The 21,123-nt window shown below is 42.4% G+C and overlaps 1 protein-coding gene across 4 annotated transcripts in view; it reads right to left on the bottom strand.

Moving 5' to 3' along the window:
* FAM53C (family with sequence similarity 53 member C) overlaps window positions 1–21,123 on the bottom strand; it is a 73,934-nt gene that overhangs the window by 7,873 nt on the left and 44,938 nt on the right. For 3 of the 4 annotated variants that reach the window (XM_068277022.1, XM_068277019.1, XM_068277020.1), the window contains exon 4: window positions 19,769–20,526. In XM_068277022.1, the coding sequence (XP_068133123.1) occupies window positions 19,769–20,526 (758 nt within the window). The remainder of the gene's footprint in view (window positions 1–19,768; window positions 20,527–21,123) is intronic. The other variant, XM_068277023.1, reaches the window with a different exon arrangement.

Here is a 21,123-nt window from a genome sequence, read left to right as displayed (position 1 = left end):
ATGTAGCCGTCCGGACCAGGTGCTTTATAACTTAGAGAACCTCCCCGGCATCTATAGGAGCATTGAGGGAAGATATAGCGGAAGGTGATAATCTAGGGAGTTGGCATTGCCTCAGATATTTAGCGGTCTCTACTAAATGGTCGCTGGCTGGTTTATTGTAGAGGGAGGTGTAGAACTCTTGGAAAGCTTTATATATTTTGTTCAGGTCGCTAGAGATACAACTAGGGCTAATTTGAAGCTTGTGAACCATATTTAATCTTTCCGGTTGTCTGGGTACCGCTGGCTTAGAGGGGCCCTGGGCTGGAACTGTGGGTTGTAGAAAGATCCAGTAAAGTCCTTGGGCCATCCAGAAGAAGCTTTCCATGCCTGAAGTAATTAACCACCCTCCCAAACAATTTCAGACCTATATTCTGCTGGATCCATTAGGAGAAATCTGAATATTTTATTTTTATTTCGCAAGAAACACAACTGGGTTTGGCATGTACAGGGCTAGTGGGGTGGGGGTGGGGGGGTTGAGATTGGTGTTGAACAGAGTTCATAGAGTTCAAGTAGTTGATAGCCAAGGGGAAGAAGCTGTTCCTGTGTCTACCAGTCCTGGTGTAGATGGACTGGAACCTCCAGTCCGAGGGGAACAGATGGAATTGTATTGAGAGATCTGGTCTCCCATTTAATATATCACGTCTGCTTCCTGATACACAACCATCTAAAACTGTACAAATGCAATAATTCATGAAAACCCAGGATGCAGTGTAGATGCAAAAATCACAAGGATACTATATAACTAATTAATTCCACTTCGTCGTAATAGAGCCTCAGCTCAGACCTCAATTTTCAAACAGAAGCACGTGCAATGTACAATCAAATCAGGACAAGGAGATTATCCCCATACAGTCCTGCCCAGAACCCTTAAAAAGGCATGAAGTCTGGGACCACAATCATCTTCTGAGGTGAGGGAGGTGCTAAAGGCGGTTTGGTCAACAAAAGACCAAAGTTAGTTAACCCTTTGCACACTCACATACAAAATGTTTATACAAATACTTTCACAGAAATCAATCATCCAGGAACCGCTGCTATCCCTTCAGCTATTCTGGCGTAGAAGACGACTTTTTAACCCTTGAAAATTATCTGAAAAGTCATGGGTCATCTTATATGCCGGGTGATATGCCCGATCCTGTTACCGCCTCTCAGATCTCGTTGCTGACTGTAGTGAAGTGGTGCAGGCACATGTGTGAGATCTGAGAGGCAGAGAAGTAGGTAAATAGGATACAAGGGTGGGCCAGATGGGTGAAAGAGGCATGTTTTATGAGCACAGCGCTATCTATTCTTCCATACCGCTCTGATAAACAGGTAGACCAGGAGAGTTGACCAATCCAACCTATATACAGTTATATATTGGGTACCACATACAGTACAGCTTCATAAACTGGTGCTATGTATGAAGAGTTACTGATTTCTTTTAATGTTTAATTTGGTGTGTGTTGGAAAAGGGGTAGTCTTATATGGCGAGTATATCCCAAACTCTGTATTTTAACTGGAAAAGTTGGGAGGTCGTCTTATACGCCGGAATATAAAAGCTGGAGTTTTGGTACAAATTAATATATTCTCTTGCATAGTCCCATACATTGTGCAGAGGTACCTCAGTATTTGTGGGTGGTATGCATTTATAGGCACCTAAAATACTGGAGTCTAAGCCTGCACGATTTTACGAAAAAAAACTGAATTGCAATGTTTTTCTGTAAAAACTGCGATTTCAATTTTTCACAATTTTCTTCAAACAAAGCTTTAGCATTAAATTCACAATGTACAGTAACATTTAGGGCACTCTTTCACAGTGCGACGTTAAAGTCGCACGTTCTAAAATACTTTAACGCAGAGTAACGCACAGCAATGCAAAGTCTGTGCGACATTCACAGTACACACGTTGCGTTAAGTGTGTAACGTGTAGCGTTATGAAAAAGTGCTGCATGCTGTGCGTTTAGCAATGTATCTGCTGTGTTGTGTGTTGCACATGCTCAGCAATTTATTTTTTTTAAATGTAACGCATGCGCCGTTTTCGTTCCATCAGTATGCGACAAAAACGGCGCACCAAGAGACAACGCAGTGCAAAATAACGTCCAATTTCATAACCTACATGTGCTGCGTTAGGGGCACGTTGTGCGACTTTAACGTCGCATTAAACGCACCGTCCCACTGTGAAAGAGGTCTTACATACACGCATTGACAGAAAATTACATACTATCAAATTGATAGTATGAGGTCATTTTCTGTCTGGTTTATACATTTTACTGCATTATGAATTTATCAAAACAAAGTTATTAATAAATGCAAAGCGGAGTACCACAGCAGATCCTGGGCAGTGGTGGTGATCCAAGTGGTTTGTTTGACAGGATAGTGGAGAGATAACAGATCCTGGGCAATGAGCAAATGTACAGTACACTGTGTGACCACGGGAGACAGGGGGCAGAGTGCAGAACAGGAGTGCCTAATGTGCAGGATCCTTCTCCACAAGAACCGTGCTGGCCGCATTACACTTACTACCGCTCTGACTTCTTCCGGCCGCAAGGAGGAAGCGTGCCACGCGGCCAACAATTCATTTTATGCATGGACCGCTTAAAATAGTACGTGTAAAAAGCCCATACTCTTAAAAAAATTGTAGACATGAAAAAAAATCACCACTTTGACGATTAGGAAATAGCTATATCGTGCAGCCCTACTAGGGTCCCTCTGCAGGATGCAGGTGACTACACAAAAGAATATATTCATTTGTACCAAGACTCCAGCTTTTAGTCACCTACATCATGCAGAGGGACCCCAGTATTTTAGGTGCCTATGAATTCATACCACCCACAAATACTGATGTACCTCTGTGCGATGTAGGTGACTACGCATGAGACTGTATTTTATACCAAGCCGGACTTTTTAACTGCACTGTAGGATAGCAGTGGTCCTTGGAAGATTGATTTCAGTAAAAGCATTTGTATGCGAGTGTGCAAAGGGTTAACAGACTTTACTATAAATGCCCATGCAAACTCAAATATACTGGGAAAACTAAGAATGATGAAAGAGTCCTTGAACATCTTAGATTAATGGTCATTTCACACTTGCTTTAAAAAAAAAAAAAATTAAGAAAAAAACCGTGAGATAGGTTTTTAAAGCAGGAAGCAGATCCCATGTTAAAAATAGGACCCGCTTGCCCAAAAAACACAGATCCGTGTATTGCATAACATAGAGTCCGGACTTGGCATTTTTTCCCAAACTGGATGGGAAAACGTGCCCAATGAAAGCCTATGAGAACGGACACTGTAGAAAAAGTAATTACTGAAAACAAATAACACCAAAAAAGCCTAATTGGTGGTAAAAACAAGATCTGGATCATTTCATTGTGATTCGTAGTGATTAAGCTATTGGCAAATGAAAGGGATGAGCACTGGAAGGTAAAGAAAAAAAAAATAGCTCTTGTCCGTTAGGGTATAAAACGCTTTGGGGTGAAGTGGTTAATTGCATTTTTAAAGCTGGCGATAACCTGAATTTGATGCAGCAACCCACTAATTTTAAACAATGGAAGAGGAGTAGGCGTGGTAGAATTATGTGCTGTATATATACACACTTTTTTTTTTTTTTTTTTTTTTTAACAATAAGATGCTCCAGAACATAAAAGAGTAACCAAGCAGTTTAGAGTGACTCAAACCACTAGGAATGTATAGGGGGCCTAAAGAGACCGAAAAGCCCTCCTACTATAAAAAAATAAATAAAAAAATAATGCTTGGTGTGATTTGCCTTCTTAAAACAAATAAGACGCACACAGCTTTAAAAGAAAAAAAAAAGAAAAAAAAAAAAAAAAAAAACGGGGAAAAAAAATAAATAAAAAACTAGGTGTGCCCATGGTCCAGGACCTTCATATGGAGCTCCCCCCCTTTCTAAGCTGTCCAATAAATACTTTTTTAGGTTTTTACAGGTTCACCATGCTTTCCAATCCCACTTTCTGTCCTCTGGGGATGGCTTTAATCTGCTTCCATCTCCCTTGGAGATGGCAGTGACTACCGAACTCCTTCCTAAACCACTCTCAGCCTTGTACAGACTCCTTCTCCCCACTTCATCTGTTAGAACTGAAAAGGAATACCAAAAATGGCTGATAGACATACCTGATCTTGATAGGGAAATAACCAAAGCAATATCCTTTCTTAGGACATTTTTACACTGAGAAATACAATCGCATTTCTCGCCATTTCCCCTGCAGCCATTCCGCCACAATCCAACAGGTGTACAGCACAATAGCCATGCATTTGCAATGGGAGAAGGAAAAAAAACAAAAAGGGCAGGAAAATATTTGGAATTGCAGGATCCCTAAAAAAACAAACAAAAAAAAAAACCTATAGTGGCACAATTGCTATATAATTTACCTGTGCACCTTATACTTTGCATAGGATCTCAAGCGCACAAAAAAAAAAAAAAATGCAGCAGGCACGATGATGGAAACAGCATGTACTAATGCAGTGATTGGCAAACTTGACTCCCAAGCTGTTTAGTAACCACAAGTCCCACAGTGCATTGCAGGAGTCTGATAGTCAGTCATGATTCATAAAGGCAAATGCATTGTGGGACTTGTAGTTCCTTAACAGCTGCAGAGCCAACTTTGCCTATCACTGCTCTAATGAAAACTAAGGGCTCATTCACACTAATCAGTGAGTTTAAAGGGAACCTAAACTGAGAAGGATGTGGATTTTTCCTTTTAAAATAATGCCAGTTGCCTGACTCTCCTGCTGATCCTGTGCATCTAATCCTTTCAGCCACAGCCGCTCAACAAGCATGCAGATCAGGTGCTCTGACTGAAGTCAGACTGGATTAGCTGCACGCTTGTTTCAGGTGTGTGATTCAGCCACTACTGCAGCCAGAAATCAGCAGGACTGCCAGGCAACTGGTATTGTTTAAAAGGAAACATCCATATCCCTCTCAGTTTAGGTTCCCTTTAAATGCATGAATAAAAACTCATGAATGGGTGTGAATGGGTTTGTGAGTTGCTGTGCATTTCCATGAATTTTAAAGAGACACTGAAGCGGAAAAAATAAATTATGATATAATGAATTGGTTGCGTAGTACGGATACTTACTAGAATATTAGTAGCAAAGAAAATATTCTCATATTTTTATAACATTGCATCATTAGCTAATATTTGCAGTTTACACACTACTCCGCATTCTAAATGATTTTACAGAGCAGGCAAGTGAACTTTTGAACTGTTCTCTGCAAGAAAAAGAAAAAAAAAACACCACAATGCCAGACACTTGAGATAATAAGCTTCAGTAGACAGAGCCCTCTGCAACTTTGAAAGTTGGAGCTCAATGGCTTTTTTTGCATAGATAACTGGAGTTTCTTAACTCTTCCTGTACTGGAAACAATATTAGACTTAAGTCTCTGCTCCTAATGTTTTATAACTTAGGTGTACTATACATACAAAACATATCACTTTTATTTTTGCTTCAGTGTCTAACTCCCAACAAGTTGAAATGCACTGCACAGCAACTCACTGTTGTAGTGTGAATAATAAAATTAAATTCTATGGACTCATGTTCACAAGAAAACGTACACTATGTACAGTGAGTCAAAACTCACTGCAACTCAGTGTGAATAAACCCTTAGGGCTCAGCCACAATAAGGGCTTTTCTGCAGGGCTGTGTAGTTGGTACAAATATCCTCAGACTCCTCAGTTTAGGATTTCACTGACTCAGACTCCTCTAATTTCCAAATTACAAACCCGTTGATTGAACGTATGTAACATGAAAAATCGTCTTTTAACTGCCAACGCTTAGGAATTTTAAAAGACAACTGAAGTGAGAAGGATATGTAGACTGCCATATTTATTCCCCTTAGTCATGGACTAAAACTAGTCCTTGGTAAGAGTACTTGAAAAAAGGTACAGACCGGAATAAAGAACATCTATCAGGCCCTAGGCAATGTAACTGTGGGTACATGTAAGCGTGATATGCAGGTTCTCTGCAGGGGAAAAAGGGGATTCTTCCTCTATTACACATTCTTCATGTACAATCTGAACCAGGTTTATGGGTGATAGACAACACCTCTGTGTTCAATGTGCAGAACATTCTCAGTGGATTCCCTGCAGCCCTGTGGGGAGTGCATATGTAGAGTATAGTACTACTGTGTAACAAAGTAAACCTGAGAGATGAAATTAAAGTTTTATACATACCTGGGGCTTCCTCCAGCCGCCTTCAGGCTAATCCGTCCCTCGCTGTCTTCCTCCGCCACCTGGATCTTCTGCTACGAGTCCAGACACACACACACACCCCGCTGTCGGAAACGTACTACACCTCAGAAGCACTATTGCGCAGGTGCAGAATGCTCCTGGCTGTAGGAGCGGCACGCGGCCGGACTGCACTGACTGTCTGAATTACCAGGACTCATAGCAGAAGATCCAGGTGGAGGAGGACAGTGACTGGATTAGCCTGAAGGGGGCTGGAGGAAGCCCCAGGTATGTATAAAACTTATTTTCATCCGTCTCAGGTATCCTTTAACTTGTAGTCACCAAACCAAATTTTAACATATCAAATTATTTGATTTCATGAGCAAAGAGTGCGTACATTTGCATAAACCAGCATCAACGCAGAATTATTTCCATCTTATTGACCATCTCTATTAGTGACACTGCTACACAGCAGGCGTTATTCTTACAGCATAGATGTTATTTAGTATATATAAGAGATTCCTGTGTACACATCATATATACAGTCACAATCAGATATGTATATCTGACTTCAAAAATACGGGGACTGCTTTATTGAAGCAGCACAAGTAACTAATTTTGATTGGTTTATTTCAGTTTTGTGGACTAAGCACAGCTATTACTGTATATATACATTATTTGTGATGACTATTATCTGATAAATAGAACATAATTTCTATTTTAATTAGTTTAAATTCATTAGGAATCGGAGCATTTTTTCCCCCGACTCCAGGCACCCAAAATTGCTCCGACTCCGCGACTGACTCCACAGCCCTGCTTTTCTGAACGCTTTGTGATTGATTAGCGATTTGAGTGCTTTTTAAAAATCGCTCCCATTCACTCATTAAAATTGCAGTAAAAAAAAAATCACCGCAATTGCGCACGCTAATCAATCACAAGCGCTCAGAAAAGCGCTTATAGTGTGGCTGAGCCATTATAGAAACAGTCGCATTAAAACTCATTGCAACTCACTTAGTGTGAATGTATCCTAAGGGCTCGTTCAAAACGAGGTAGTTTTGCGGGTTTTTTGAACGCCGGCAAGTTACAAAAAATAAATAAACACCCTGAAATCTCTAGAGCATTGAATCCTTATGGGATAGTTCATATCAGCGTGTTTCATCTGCTTTCCGCTCAGCAAAGCGATGCATGTACCATTTTTAGGGCCATTTTGCTACAATGGACGGTATAGGAAAAGCACAGAACGCTAACAAAATTGCTTTGTGCGGCGATTGCGTACGCGCTTTTTCTTCCACAGATATTTAAAATGGGAAGTCTTTCCGGGTCAGCCTGCACTTCCTGCTTGTAAAGAAAACGAAGGCCGCACAAAAAATAAATAAATAAATAAAAAAGTGTGGCAGGAGCTGTTTAACACGAAGGAGCTAATTACAAAGAGACAGGACCACTCGGAACTGTACAACAAGAAGCATCCCGACTATTAGGACACCTGCAAGACAAATGTGGTGTGAGCTGATATAGCTGCATACTTTTGTGAGTACATATGAAACCAATTATCAAATAAAACCAAAGCAACTAAAAGCAAGTTGACTGTTCTGTTGGCATATCTGTTATTTGCTTGCATCAGAGTTTTTCCTGTTTTATCTATGTAATGCTATGGTGTGCAGTGAAGGCAGCAATACTGTTAGGCTTGTAATATGCAGAGCTTGTAAAGTAGGCATCACACACACAGACATGTGTTGCTTCTGATGCTGCGAGTTTAATTTTTTTTTTTTGTGCTGCCATGGCTCTGGTAAAAAGGACTTATGACATTCTCTAAAAGGGCAAAGGCCTCAGCACCAAAAGGTGCAGGGATAGGCAGGTGACTGGGTGTTAGGCCAAGGGCCTGGTCCAGGGATGTGAATTTGGGTCAGTTTCAGTTCCAGCCAGATGTTTCTGCAGGTATCCAAAACTATGTTCTAGATAGTGGACTTTCACAACCTATATTAGAAATGTAGTGCTGCATACCTATGTCCTGTTGTAATGAATGTGCAAGCGTAAACAAAAAAGCTTTTTTTTGTTTTTTGCAGTTGAACAATTGAGAACCAGATGGAAATCTGTGATAACTACAAAAAGGGAGTTGGAGAGGCAAAAAGTGGCGCAAAAAAGTGGTTCAGGGGCCAAACAGACCATACAGATTTGCATCATTTCTTGACTTCCTCAAGTCACATATGGATACTGGGCCGTAAGTATGGACACTGATGACTGATAAAGCCATGAGACTTATTCAGAATAAGGTGAGGTTTATTATTATTTTCCTTTATTAACAGTACAGAAGACAATCTACCTGCTGAAGAACCCACAGATACAAGTACAGATGTGGACATTACTGACCCTTCATCAGTGGATACTAGTGCTATATTTGTGCAAGAAGCTAAGGAGAACATCCCTCTGCACTCCCCACAGAATCCATCCACTCCTTTCAGTCCCCCTTGTTCGCGTAATGTGTCATATTTACAGGGGCACCTCTAGCCATTTTGTCGGTCCAGGCGAGAAAACCTGTGGCCCCCTCCCACATTGTGGCATGCCGCACCCCCCCTCCATGAAAATAACCGTAATGCGGCAGTGTTTCACCAAAAAATAATCACAATGCGGCAGCGTTTCACCAGAAATTACACTTATTGTGGCAGCGTTTCACCAGAAAATACACAAAGGCAGGGCTCCACTTTCATAAGGCACAAAGTGGGACAGAAGGAGGCACAGAAGGAGGCACAATGGGCGACAAAAGGAGGCACAATGGGCGACAAAAGGAGGCACAATGGGCGACAAAAGGAGGCACAATGGGCGACAAAAGGAGTCACAATGGGCGACAAAAGGAGGCACAATGGGCGACAAAAGGAGGCACAATGGGCGACAAAAGGAGGCACAATGGGCGACAAAAGGAGGCACAAAGGGCGACAAAAGGAGGCACAAAGGGCAACAAAAGGAGGCACAATGGGCAACAAAAGGAGGCACAATGGGCAACAAAAGGAGGCACAATGGGGGACAGGAGGCACAGGAGGACAGAAGGAGGTCCACAGAGGGGCAGCGGGTGGTACAGGGGGACAGAAGAATGCATGAGGGCCAGAAGGAGGCACAAAAAAGGACAGTGGGAGGCACAGGGGGACTGAAGGAGGGAAAAAGTGGGACAGAATGAGGCACAAAGGGGGGCAGAAGGAGGCACAGGAGAAATGAAGGAGGCACGATGGAGAACAGAAAAAAACACAAAGGGGCAGAAGGAGGCACAGGGAGACAGTAGGAAGATCAAAGGGGAACAGAAGGATGCACAAAGGGGGACAGAAGGAGCCACAAAAGGGTGACAGAAGAAAGCAGAGGGGGATGTAAGGAGGCACAGGGAGACAGAAGGAGGCAGAGGGGGACTGATAGAGGAATAGGGGGGTAGAGGTAGCACAGGGGGACAAAGAAAGGCACAAGGGGACAGAAGGGGGCACAGGGGGACAGAAGGAGGCACAGGGGGACAGAAGGAGGCAGAGGTGGCACAGGGGAACTTAAGGAGGCACAAAAGGGACAGAAGGAGGCACAAGGGGGGGGGGGGGAGAAGAGGATATAGAAGGCACAGAGGGACACAGTGGCAGCTGTCTGCAACTTACGCTAAGCAAATGCATTAAAAACAAGTAATAGCAACACCCGCGGGACGGGGCTTAGTCTGGGGCATGGCTTCGTCCAGGGGGCGGGGCTTAATCCAGCAACATGGCGCCCCCTAGGACCAATGGCACTCCAGGCAATGGCCTGTACTGCCTATGCCTAGAGGCTCCCCTGGTCATATAGGAACAGAAAGATTTAATGTCAGAAGAGCAGGTAGAGGAATGTCAAGGTCAGAATTTGATCTGAAAATGAACATCCCTGGAGACGGCAGTCTTCCATATGGAAAAAAAGAGATGAAGAGAGAGCCCAAATGAATGACCCCATTATCCATTTTCTTATCAGTTTAGCTCCCTCTATCAAACAAATTCCTCGTGAGAAATTGTCTGCCAAACTATCATTGAGGTTATAGACAAAATTTGTCAAAACAGAACCACCTAAAGAACCAAGACCAATTCCATTATGGCCAGGCTCATATGGGTCAACCTCCTGCTCCATACCGATACCCAGTACAGCCACCTTATTATGGACAACCTATATATGAGCATCACCACTATTCGTTTCCTACTTTACCAAATTATTCTCAGAGGGCTGCACACCCCTACTATCCACCCATACCACCCATGTCTCAAACAGCATCAAGTCCCCAAGAATCCTCTCCTGACACACCGGTCTTCACAGACCTAAGTGGTCAAGGTAGTGGACATAAGACCACAGGAAAATGTACCTGACAGTGAGACAAACAGTATGTCTCAGTTATGATTTATGCATGACATGTAATGTGGCCTCCTTACATACACAAACTGGTAATTTAGGTTTACTTGTCATGTTTACAGTTTATTTTTTTAAAGAAGATTATTGCTAATTGCGATATTTTAGCACACAGCGCACATATTTTTGATTAAAAATTACAGTACTATAATTACAAGTCGTTATGTAGGACATATAGGCAGCTGGAGGACTGCAGTGGACTAAAAAAAAAAAAAAAAGCCTAGGCCACAATGTCTACAGGACATTATGTAAACTGTGGTGAAAATAGTTTCTTTGAACATTAGAAACATTTAAAGGGGTTCTTTCACGAATGAGGAAAAAAATAAAAAGTGGTTTATGCATAAACTATTAAACATCCTTGTAAAATAGTGTAAAAAATGTTAGGCTTGGTGGTATATTCTCCACAGTCAGCACGTGGTGTATATCCTGACGTGAAGGAGGTACACACGCTAGCAGAAGGAACTGCTCCAACAGGAGATGTGGCGCACAGAGCAGGCGTAGATCCGAACAGCCACAAACAATCCTTTCACTATAGTGGCTCAGCACAAGGTAGCGCTGAGCGCATAAACCAGAACTCAGAAGATCAGGACAGTTAACAGAATGAACGCTTGCTTAACTAGTCACTGCTTAAAGAGAGTGAAGCGAGAATAAATCTCGCTTCAGACCTCATAGTTAGCAGGGGCATGTGTGCCCCTGCTAAAACGCCGCTATCCTGCGGCTTAACGGGGGTCCCTTCACTCCCAAATCCCCTCCGTACATCACGGAATCTCTTCCGCATTGGGGCAGGGCTAACCGACGCAGCCCTGCCTCCCGCACGTCTATCAGTCTTCCTTCACTGAGAGGGGCGGGGGAGAGGCGGCGATGCGCGTCTAATAGACGCGCTGAGAGGCAGGGCTGCAGCCGTTAGCCCTGCCTCCAGGAAGAGCAAAATGTACGACCAATTTGGTCATTGATTTTGCAGGGGGGGGGGGGGGGGGGTTGGGGGTGAAGGGACCCCCGTTTAGCCGCAGGATAGCGGCGTTTTAGCAGGGGCTAACTATGAGCTCTGAAGCGAGAATTATTCTCGCTTCAGTGTCTCTTTGAGTGACAGCAAGCGTCCATAACAAGACAGACTGGAATGAGGCAGCCAATGCGATGCAATGGCGTGCCTCACAAGGACAGGACAGAATAGTCGGGAAATAGAGTCAAAGAAGGCAGATGTAATACACACAAAATATACAAGAGGTATGATTTCCTAGCGCATTACGATTACAGCTATCAAATTAAACTACAAACGACTGACTGACATATGTATATATCGGCGATAAACCGATATAGGACATAAGGAACACTAAGAACTGGAGCAGGACAAGGAACAGGACTAGGAAGGATTCGCTACTTCTACGCAGAAGTGAGCGCAATCCACGCAAGTTAACAGGAACAGGACTGAACTAGCTAAGCACGGGTGATCACGATACGCGCAAACTACCAAAACGTGCTGGAAACTGACTGACTGAACACAGGATATAAACAGTTCGAGGCTGGGAGGCTAATCCATTTGTTAGGGGTGGTTTTTTTTTTACTTTCTTTTCACAACCATAACTGCTGCCTACATAGTTTTCAGTGGTATAACCCACTTCTAGCAGGAATCGCCGTTACAACCCTAATAGCGGAGCTCCGCTGAGCTGCTGAATAGGAGTTTACATTTTTGCTAGACAACCAGACCCTGGTGCAGAGACTTGTTTTGTGAAAAAAAGTGTCATAAGCTGCAGGGAGAATCAGTCCCATCTACACCATATGATTCTTTGTCAGATTTGATTCAATTTGATTCGATTCATTGATATCAAATTGAATCAAATCATGAATCGGACATGTCAGATCAAATCAAATCAATGAATCAAATCAAATTGAATCCAATCTGACAAAGAATCATATGGTGTAGATGGGACTGATTCTCCCTGCAGCTTATGACTTTTCACAAAACAAGTCTCTGCACCAGGGTCTGGTTGTCTAGCAACAATGTAAACACATATTCAGCAGCTCAGCTATTAGGGATATAATGGCGATTCCTGCTAGAAGTGGGTTATACCACTGAAAACTATGTAGGCAGCAGTTATGGTTGTGAAAAGAAAGTAAAAAAAAAAAACTGCACCCCTAACAAATGGATTAGCCTCCCAGCCTTCATCCGTCACTATTTACCATACATGTTATATTGATGAAACCATTCATTTTTAAAAAAAAAATTTTTTACACTATTTTAGAAGGAGGTTTAATAGTTTATGTAATAAAACAATTTTTATTTTTTTCCTCATTCACGGAAGAACCCCTTTAAAGAGACACTGAAGCGAAAAAAAATTATGATATGATTTGTATGTGTAGTACAGCTAAGAAATAAAACATTAAGATCAGATACATCAGTCTAATTGTTTCCAATACAGGAAGAGTTAAGAAATTCCAGTTATCTCTATGCAAAAAAAGCCATTAAGCTCTGCGACTTTCAAACTCATGGAGAGGGCTGTTATCTGACTTTTATTATCTCAAGTGTTATTGGACTATTTACTTTTCCTCTGGCAGAGGAGAGGTCATTAGTTCACAGACTGCTCTGAAATAATCATTTTGAATGCAGTGTTGTGTAATCTGCACATATTATAGAATGATGCAATGTTAGAAAAAACACTATATACCTAAAAATAAAAATATGAGAATATTTTCTTTGCTGCTAAACTTCTAGTAATTATTCATAGTACACAACCAATTCACTATATCATATTTTTTTTCCCTTCAGGTGTCTCTTTAAAGAGAATCTGTATTGTTAAAATCGCACAAAAGTAAACATACCAGTGCGTTAGGGGACATCTCCTATTACCCTCTGTCACAATTTCGCCGCTCCCCGCCGCATTAAAAGTGGTTAAAAACAGTTTTAAAAAGTTTGTTTATAAACAAACAAAATGGCCACCAAAACAGGAGTAGGTTGATGTACAGTATGTCCACACATAGAAAATACATCCATACACAAGCAGGCTGTATACAGCCTTCCTTTTTAATCTCAAGAGATCATTTGTGTGTTTCTTTCCCCCTGCAGCTATCTTCCACTGAAGTGTCAGGCTGTTTCTTCCTGCAGAGTGCAGACAGCTCTGCCTGTATGTAATTCCTTAGTATGTGAAAGCCCAGCCCGCTCAGAGGAGGATTTATCCAGCTTGTAAAAGATAATAGAGCAGAGAGAATCTGCACTAATCTAAATAACACACAGGCAGTGTGCAGAGAGGGGCCTGGAGGGGGGAGATGCATCACAGAACCACAACACTGAAGAACTTGGCAGGCTTCCAGACACAGGCTGACAAGTCTGACAGGAGAGAGATAAGTTGATTTATTAAAGAGATGGTGATAGTAGAACGTGCTGCAGTAAGCCAGCGCACATTAGAATAGATTTTGGAACTTGTAGGATGGAAGAAAACCGGATGAAATTTTTGTTACTGAGTCTCTTTAACAGAGTAACCAAGCAGCTCAGGGTGACCCAAACTACTAAGAATGTATAGGGGGATGAAGGGAACCAAAAAGCCCTCCTACTAAAAAAGCAAAGCTAGGTGTAATTGCCTTCTTAAAACAGAAGGAAATTTGCAATAATTCAGTTATAAATGAACATTTGTGGTTACCCACAATGCACACCTACTAAATATGCAAATTATCCCTTTCCGCCCTTGTTAAGCCAAGCAAGCATCCAGAACCGCTGGTTTATAGCAAGCCTATAGCTTTAAGTTTTACACATCTCTTTAAGTGTTACATGTGCAAGCTACACATTTTATTTTGTGTACTAATGACTTTAGTTTTAAACAAACTTATGTTTTTGGCATACAAGAAAAAGTTCAGTTACGGAAAAAAAACAAGAAATAAAACCAACAAAAAAAAAAAAAAAAAAAACACAACAAAAAAAAAAAACCCATACATAAATTAATCCACAACATGACTCTTTCCCTTTGTTCAATCATAATTACTGTTTGAGGCATTGTTGAAAGGGGTGAAAAATGTGAGTGAAATATATTTCTAACTTAGGGTATAGCAAATTGGTAGCCTATACCTGTTGCTAAGGACATTGGGGTCAGATGTGTTTAAATTTCTGTTAATTAACATACCGTATTTTTCGGACTATAAGACGCTCCGGACTATAAGACGCACCCAGGTTTAGAGGGTAAAAAGCAGGAAAAAAAACAAAAACTAATCCTAGGTGAGTCCATGGTCCAGGAGTGTCTTATAGACCTTTCCTCCCCCCCAAAGATGTCTCTGTCTAAATTACACTGACAAGCTACACCCCTGCTGCCCCCATAGCTACACTGCACTACACAACACCCCCTATCCCCCCCATCTACACTAATCAATTACTTCAATTACATTTCAGGTTCTCACCAGCCCCATGGTGGCAATAGCTGGGTCCGGTCTGGGTGTCCAGGATGCAAATTATTCAATTGAGGTGAGCAGAGGGGAGGCAGCAGTGCGATCCATGATGTTTCCATGTAGCAGCTGTAATTACCTTTGCTCTTAATCTGTAATTGTGCCCCGCAGCGCTTTACCTTTGATCTGTAATTGTGCCCCGCAGCGCTTTACCTTTGATCTGTAATTGTGCCCCGCAGCGCTTTACCTTTGATCTGTAATTGTGCCCCGCAGCGCTTTACCTTTGATCTGTAATTGTGCCCCGCAGCGCTTTACCTTTCATCTGTAATTGTGCCCCGCAGCGCTTTACCTTTCATCTGTAATTGTGCCCCGCAGCAGCGCGATCCATCGGCCCCGCAGTAGTGAGATCCACAGCGCATCCAAGCGGCATCGGAGCAGCCGCTGTAATGATTTGCAAGTGACTGTCACGTTGTACGGCTGCCTCTTTCATGCCCAGCATCAGCGCAATCCCAGCTGACAGGCACATCTTCGGCCGCTTTAGCGGCTCAGTCCTCAGAGGCTTCCGTACTGCCCTGTGTCCTGGCGCCCTCTCATGACCACGTGCGCCGCAGGTCATGAGAGGGCGCCCCAGTACGGAAGCCTCTGAGGACTCAGCCGCTAAAGCGGCCGAAGATGTGCCTGTCAGCTGGGATTGCGCTGATGCTGGGCATGAAAGAGGCAGCCGTACAACGTGACAGTCACTTGCAAATCATTACAGCGGCTGCTCCGATGCCGCTTGGATGCGCTGTGGATCTCACTACTGCGGGGCCGATGGATCACGCTGCTGCGGGGCACAATTACAGATGAAAGGTAAAGCGCTGCGGGGCACAATTACAGATCAAAGGTAAAGCGCTGCGGGGCACAATTACAGATCAAAGGTAAAGCGCTGCGGGGCACAATTACAGATCAAAGGTAAAGCGCTGCGGGGCACAATTACAGATCAAAGGTAAAGCGCTGCGGGGCACAATTACAGATCAAAGGTAAAGCGCTGCGGGGCACAATTACAGATCAAAGGTAAAGTACTGCGGGTAATTACAGTGGAGTGGAAACACTCTGGATAGCGCTGCTGCCTCCCCTCTACTCACCTCAATAGAATGGAAACAAGTGCCAGGATAGGTAGGTTTGTGCTACATTCGGACTATAAGACGCAGTAACTTTTGCTCCCCACTTTTGGGGGAGAAAAAGTGCGTCTTATAGTCCGAAAAATACGGTATTTCAAGATACAATGGCTTTGAAGAACCATGACATACACATGAGATTACATAGAGATAACAAAAAAAAAAACATTTACAGTTAGCGGTCTATATTTATTCTAGTGTAATCAAATGGCTTTCCAGATTTAGCAATTAAATCTTAGTCAATATAATGGAATTGTCCCTTCCAATGTGGACTCACATTCATGGGATGCACCCAGGACAGACGAGTCATGGACCTTGCCCTCAAGTAAGCAACAGCAGACAGCACCAACTCTTCCTCCATGCCTATACTCTTCTCTACTACCCAAAAAGCATTGCAGGCACCACTCCACTTATATATATATATATATATATCCTGCCCTGTACACAATATTAATTATACCATTTACAATTATTTAGCTAAAGGGCTTTTGAAATCTGGGCAAAATCTAAAAAAAAACAAACAAAAAAAAAAAACAAAAAAAAAAAAACCCGCAAATCGCAACCCTCCCCCACAAAAAAAATCCTCACAAAACGCTGGTGTTTTGCTATTTCGATTTTAGATGTGAACAAAGCATTACAAGAAACAGTCGCACTAATGGAAATATTCAGGTTCACAAGAAAAATGTACACTATGTGCAGTGAGTCAAAACTAGTTATAACTCGCATAGCGATTTACGCACACAAACGCAAAGCTTACGTGCGCAAACGCTAGCACAGCTGTGATATGAGTGATCACGGTTTAGTGAATCAAGCCCTTAGAGTGAACGAACCCTTATAGAAACAGTCGCACTAATGGAAACCTTCATCACGATTTTAATCAGTTTTAAATTAGAGCTTTGCAAACCAATTCTGGAACAGGGTCCTTATTTATATTTGCTAGCTGCATATGGTGATTTCCCTCAGCTGAATGCAGAGGAGAGGGTTGAGGATGAACTATGAAGTCTGAGTAGGCAATAATGTAGCCATACACCTAAAGATTATGGGCATATTCAACAAAGAGAAAAATGTATCTCTAATCGAATCTGACTAGAGATAAATTTGTCTCTGTCAAAGAAGCTGCCCATATACTGTACTGCAGGCCTATTCCTGTCCGATTCCAGAATGAACTCTTCAGGGAGGGAATCTGCCCCCCCCCCCCCCCCCAGTGTGCATTTATACATTACCTGTCCTGTGGCAGCACAAGACAGGTAATTTATAAATGCACACACAGGGGGCACATTTATACATTGCGGCGGATTCATCGCTCGCTGCTCGTTCTGAAATCAGTAGCCGTACCCCCGCACACCCGACCAACCAACTTCAGACCAACATCTTGCAGGATGCACAATCGGCAATGCTACCAATTTTCATTCCAAAATTAGTCACGGTCGGTCGGGCATGTACTTGGCGGCAGATTTTCATCCAATTTGATAATAATCGAATTGGATGGGCAATCAGCCGGCAAGTCATCTGATGTATGGCCACCTATACAAGATCTGGCTTTGTTTGGGTGGAGGGAATCCAACTTAGCCATTTATGCCGCCTGGACGCGATTCCTCACATCCAGGCGGCTGTTGCACGCTTTGACGCGCTCCCGTGGGCAATCGCGGCGCCCCCGTGCCGCCCCCCGGTAGCATGGAGATCAATGAATGGGAATATGGTTCCTGTTCATTGATCTATGTCCCCGGCAACAAAACCGAGAGCCTCTTATCAGAGGCCGCGGTCTTTCTGAAAGGGAGGAGGGGAGGGGGGGGGGGGGGGGGAGGACCAAAAAAGAAAATAAAAACATCTCAATGTGGCCATCTAGTGGCTAAATAGTAAAACTACATCTACATACATTTTTCAATACAATACACACATTATTACATTTAAAATTAGCTGTTTATTTCCCACGCCAAAAATTACTCAAATCAAATTTTTAATGGAAACAAAAAAAATTAATTACAATAAAAAAAAAAGTTACCTAAGGGACTGAACTTTTTAAATATGCATGTGAAGATGGTATATTCCGAACATTTTTTAATGTATAAGCTTGTAAATGGTGATGGACGCAAAACTGAAAAATGCACCTTTATTTCCAAATAAAATATTGGCACAGAACATTGAGATAGGGACAGAATTTAAATGGTGTAATAACCGAGACAAACTGACAAATAAAATACATAGGTTTTAATTATGGTAGCATGTATTACTTTAAAGAGAACCTGTACTGAGTAAAAATATTTAAAATAAACACATGAGGTAACTTCAAATGAACATTACATAGTTACCTTGCCACCAGTTCCTCTCAGAAGCTCACCATTTTCTTTTGACAATAATCCCTTCCAGTTCTGACAATATTTTGTCAGATCTGAAATATATCAGTTGCTGTCAGTAAAATATCAGTTGCTGTCAGTTATAGCTGAGAGGAAAACTGATGTACCAGGTAATGTCCATGCTTCCCTATGGCTCAAGTGGGCGATGTTACAGTTTAACTGTGTGCTGACCAGAAAGCTGTTATGGTTAATGGCCATTTTCAAAATGGAGGATGGAAAATTCCCCTGATCACAGTGAACAAACAGGATGCGGGACAGGAGAAAGACACTGAGGAGTAGACTACATGGGAGGTAAGTATGACTTGTGTATGCTTATTTTGACTTTTAATTTTCAGTTTAGGTTTTCTTTAAAGCTAGAATGGCCGAAAACTGAGAAACAATGATTTTTTTTTCCTTTTCTTAATCCTGTTAAAATTCATTTATGAAAAAATTATTCTTAGCAAAATGTACCACCCAAAGAAAGCCTAATTGGTGGTGGAAAAAACAAGATATAGATCAATTCATTGTGATAATTAGTGATAAAGATATTGGCGAATGAATGGGAGGTGAAAATTGCTCTGTTGCATAAGGTGAAAAATCCCTGCGGGCTGAAATGGTTAAACAATAAGGAGCGAGAAGAGTGAGAGACATACTAGAAACAAAGCTGAGGAGAAACCTTCTGTTATTTGGTCCTTCAGAAGATCCAATAGCCCTCTGCAGTGTAATGTTACATACCTAATGGTGTGTGAAGAAAAACAGGTAGCAAAGGTACATTCACCTAACATTTATGCAAGACTGCAGCAATTATCCTAATGTGTTCTGTATCACTTTAAAAGTTTACACACAGCCTTACCTTCAATTTCTAAAATAACATTTTTTGAAGGTTCAACCCCAATCACTTTTGATTTTGCCACTGCAATGTTAAAAATTTCCTTTAAGATAAATGTAAACGCTATGCACTGTTTATTGAAGAGGTTTTCATGAATTTGTATGGTCTTGTACTACTTAGGACTGCATAGTGCCACATAAATCAATGGCCGCTATGACCACACAAAATTAACGTCTAATTGGCTAAACCCTTTTTCCTCGATTTCCAGTGGGTTTTCAGCACCATACAACCTGCAGAGGCGAAATTCATCTTCCATTTAGCAGAACCCTGTCTGAACGGCTCACTGTATATTTATACAGGTTAGAGCACCATTTCATTCTACAGTTCTACTGTTTTATTAATTAAATTTTTTTTAAAAAAGCTCAATTCAATAGTAAAAACACATATAGAATAAAGTCAGATCAAAGATATGCAATATTGGATGTTTCCCAGTAAAGTTTACCTGGTTCATCTTGTAGAAGTCCAAAGAAGGACGATGCCATCGTGTATCTTCCTCGTGCCTCCGCTTGATTCCGCATTTCCTGGTGTCAAGATCACAGGGCTGGGACTGGCTACGAGGCATACACTGCTGTCGCCGGACCAGCTCTGGTGTGGAAGGTGGGGAGCTGCTGGCTGAAGGGAGGAACCGTCCTGTATCTTTGAAGAGTACAGGTGAGAGGGAAAACCGGCGCTGCAATGGAAAGCAACTTGGCCCTTCTGTGTTTTCCCAAAATATAGTAGTTGGAGAAAGGGTATAGGGACCAGGGGACTCACGGCACAAAGCCAGGCTGAAGAAAGGAGGGCTGTTGGCTTGGATGCATCGTAAAGAGGCACTGGGGTCATTTTGGAACCTGAGATTGGAGACCCCTTGGGATGGACTTTGAGTCTGCACCCCCAGTACTGCTCCAACCCCACCACTATTACATCTCCTCTTGACAGGAGTCCACACTTTAGACCCACTGGGCCTCCAAATAGGCCGCCAACGTGATAGGTCCTCTGGCACTGATAAAGACCGGCAGTGTCTCTTGTTAGGGGGAGCTGGAGGAGCAGCAGAGTTAGATGCCTCAGGTTCTTGCGAAGGGCTCCTCCGGTTAGGAGAGTTCTCCCTGCTAAGAACTGGAAAATGGAGACTCAGGCTTGAATGGTGATGGCAACCAAGTCGAACTCCATCTTCAAGTTCAATCCTCGGACAGTGGCTAAGAATTCCCCAGGAGCGTTCTTCTTCAAAAAAATAAATAAATGAAAATATTTAGGGCTTGTACCAAATATACAGACAGTGTTCTCCCCAGAAATTTTTTCCAGCCGGGTGGCATGAAAAAGTAGCCGGGTGGGGTGTGACGGGAAAATGTATGTGGTATTTACTACCCTGTCTCACCCTCAAACCACCCCCACCCATATATTGCTTACCTACTCATTGGTGGTGAGTGCCCACTATTATTATTACTTAAGTATTTATATAGCTCAGACAAATTCCGCAGCGCTGTACAGCGTACGTTGTCTTGTCACTTAACTGTCCATTAAAGTGGCTCAGTCTAGTTCCTACCATAGTCATATGTGTGTATTGTGTAGTGTATGTATTGTAGTCTATGGCTAATTTAGGGGAAGCCAGTGAACTTATCTGTATGGTTTTGGGAGGAAACTGGAGTGCCCAGCAGAAACCCATGCAGACACAGGGAGAACATACAGACTCCATGCAGATAGTGCCCTTCTGATTATCTCCCTGCAGCAGTACTGGTAAAAGCAGGGACATGTGAGCCCTTTGCGTCATCTGAAAGGCGACTAAATGCTGTAAGCCCACCCAGAGCTGTGTATCAGTGT

The sequence above is a fragment of the Hyperolius riggenbachi genome, chromosome 3, assembly GCF_040937935.1.
Source record: "Hyperolius riggenbachi isolate aHypRig1 chromosome 3, aHypRig1.pri, whole genome shotgun sequence".
Lineage (NCBI taxonomy): Eukaryota > Metazoa > Chordata > Amphibia > Anura > Hyperoliidae > Hyperolius > Hyperolius riggenbachi.
Note: the sequence above shows the minus strand (reverse complement) of the source record. Positions and strands in the feature narration are given on the sequence as shown.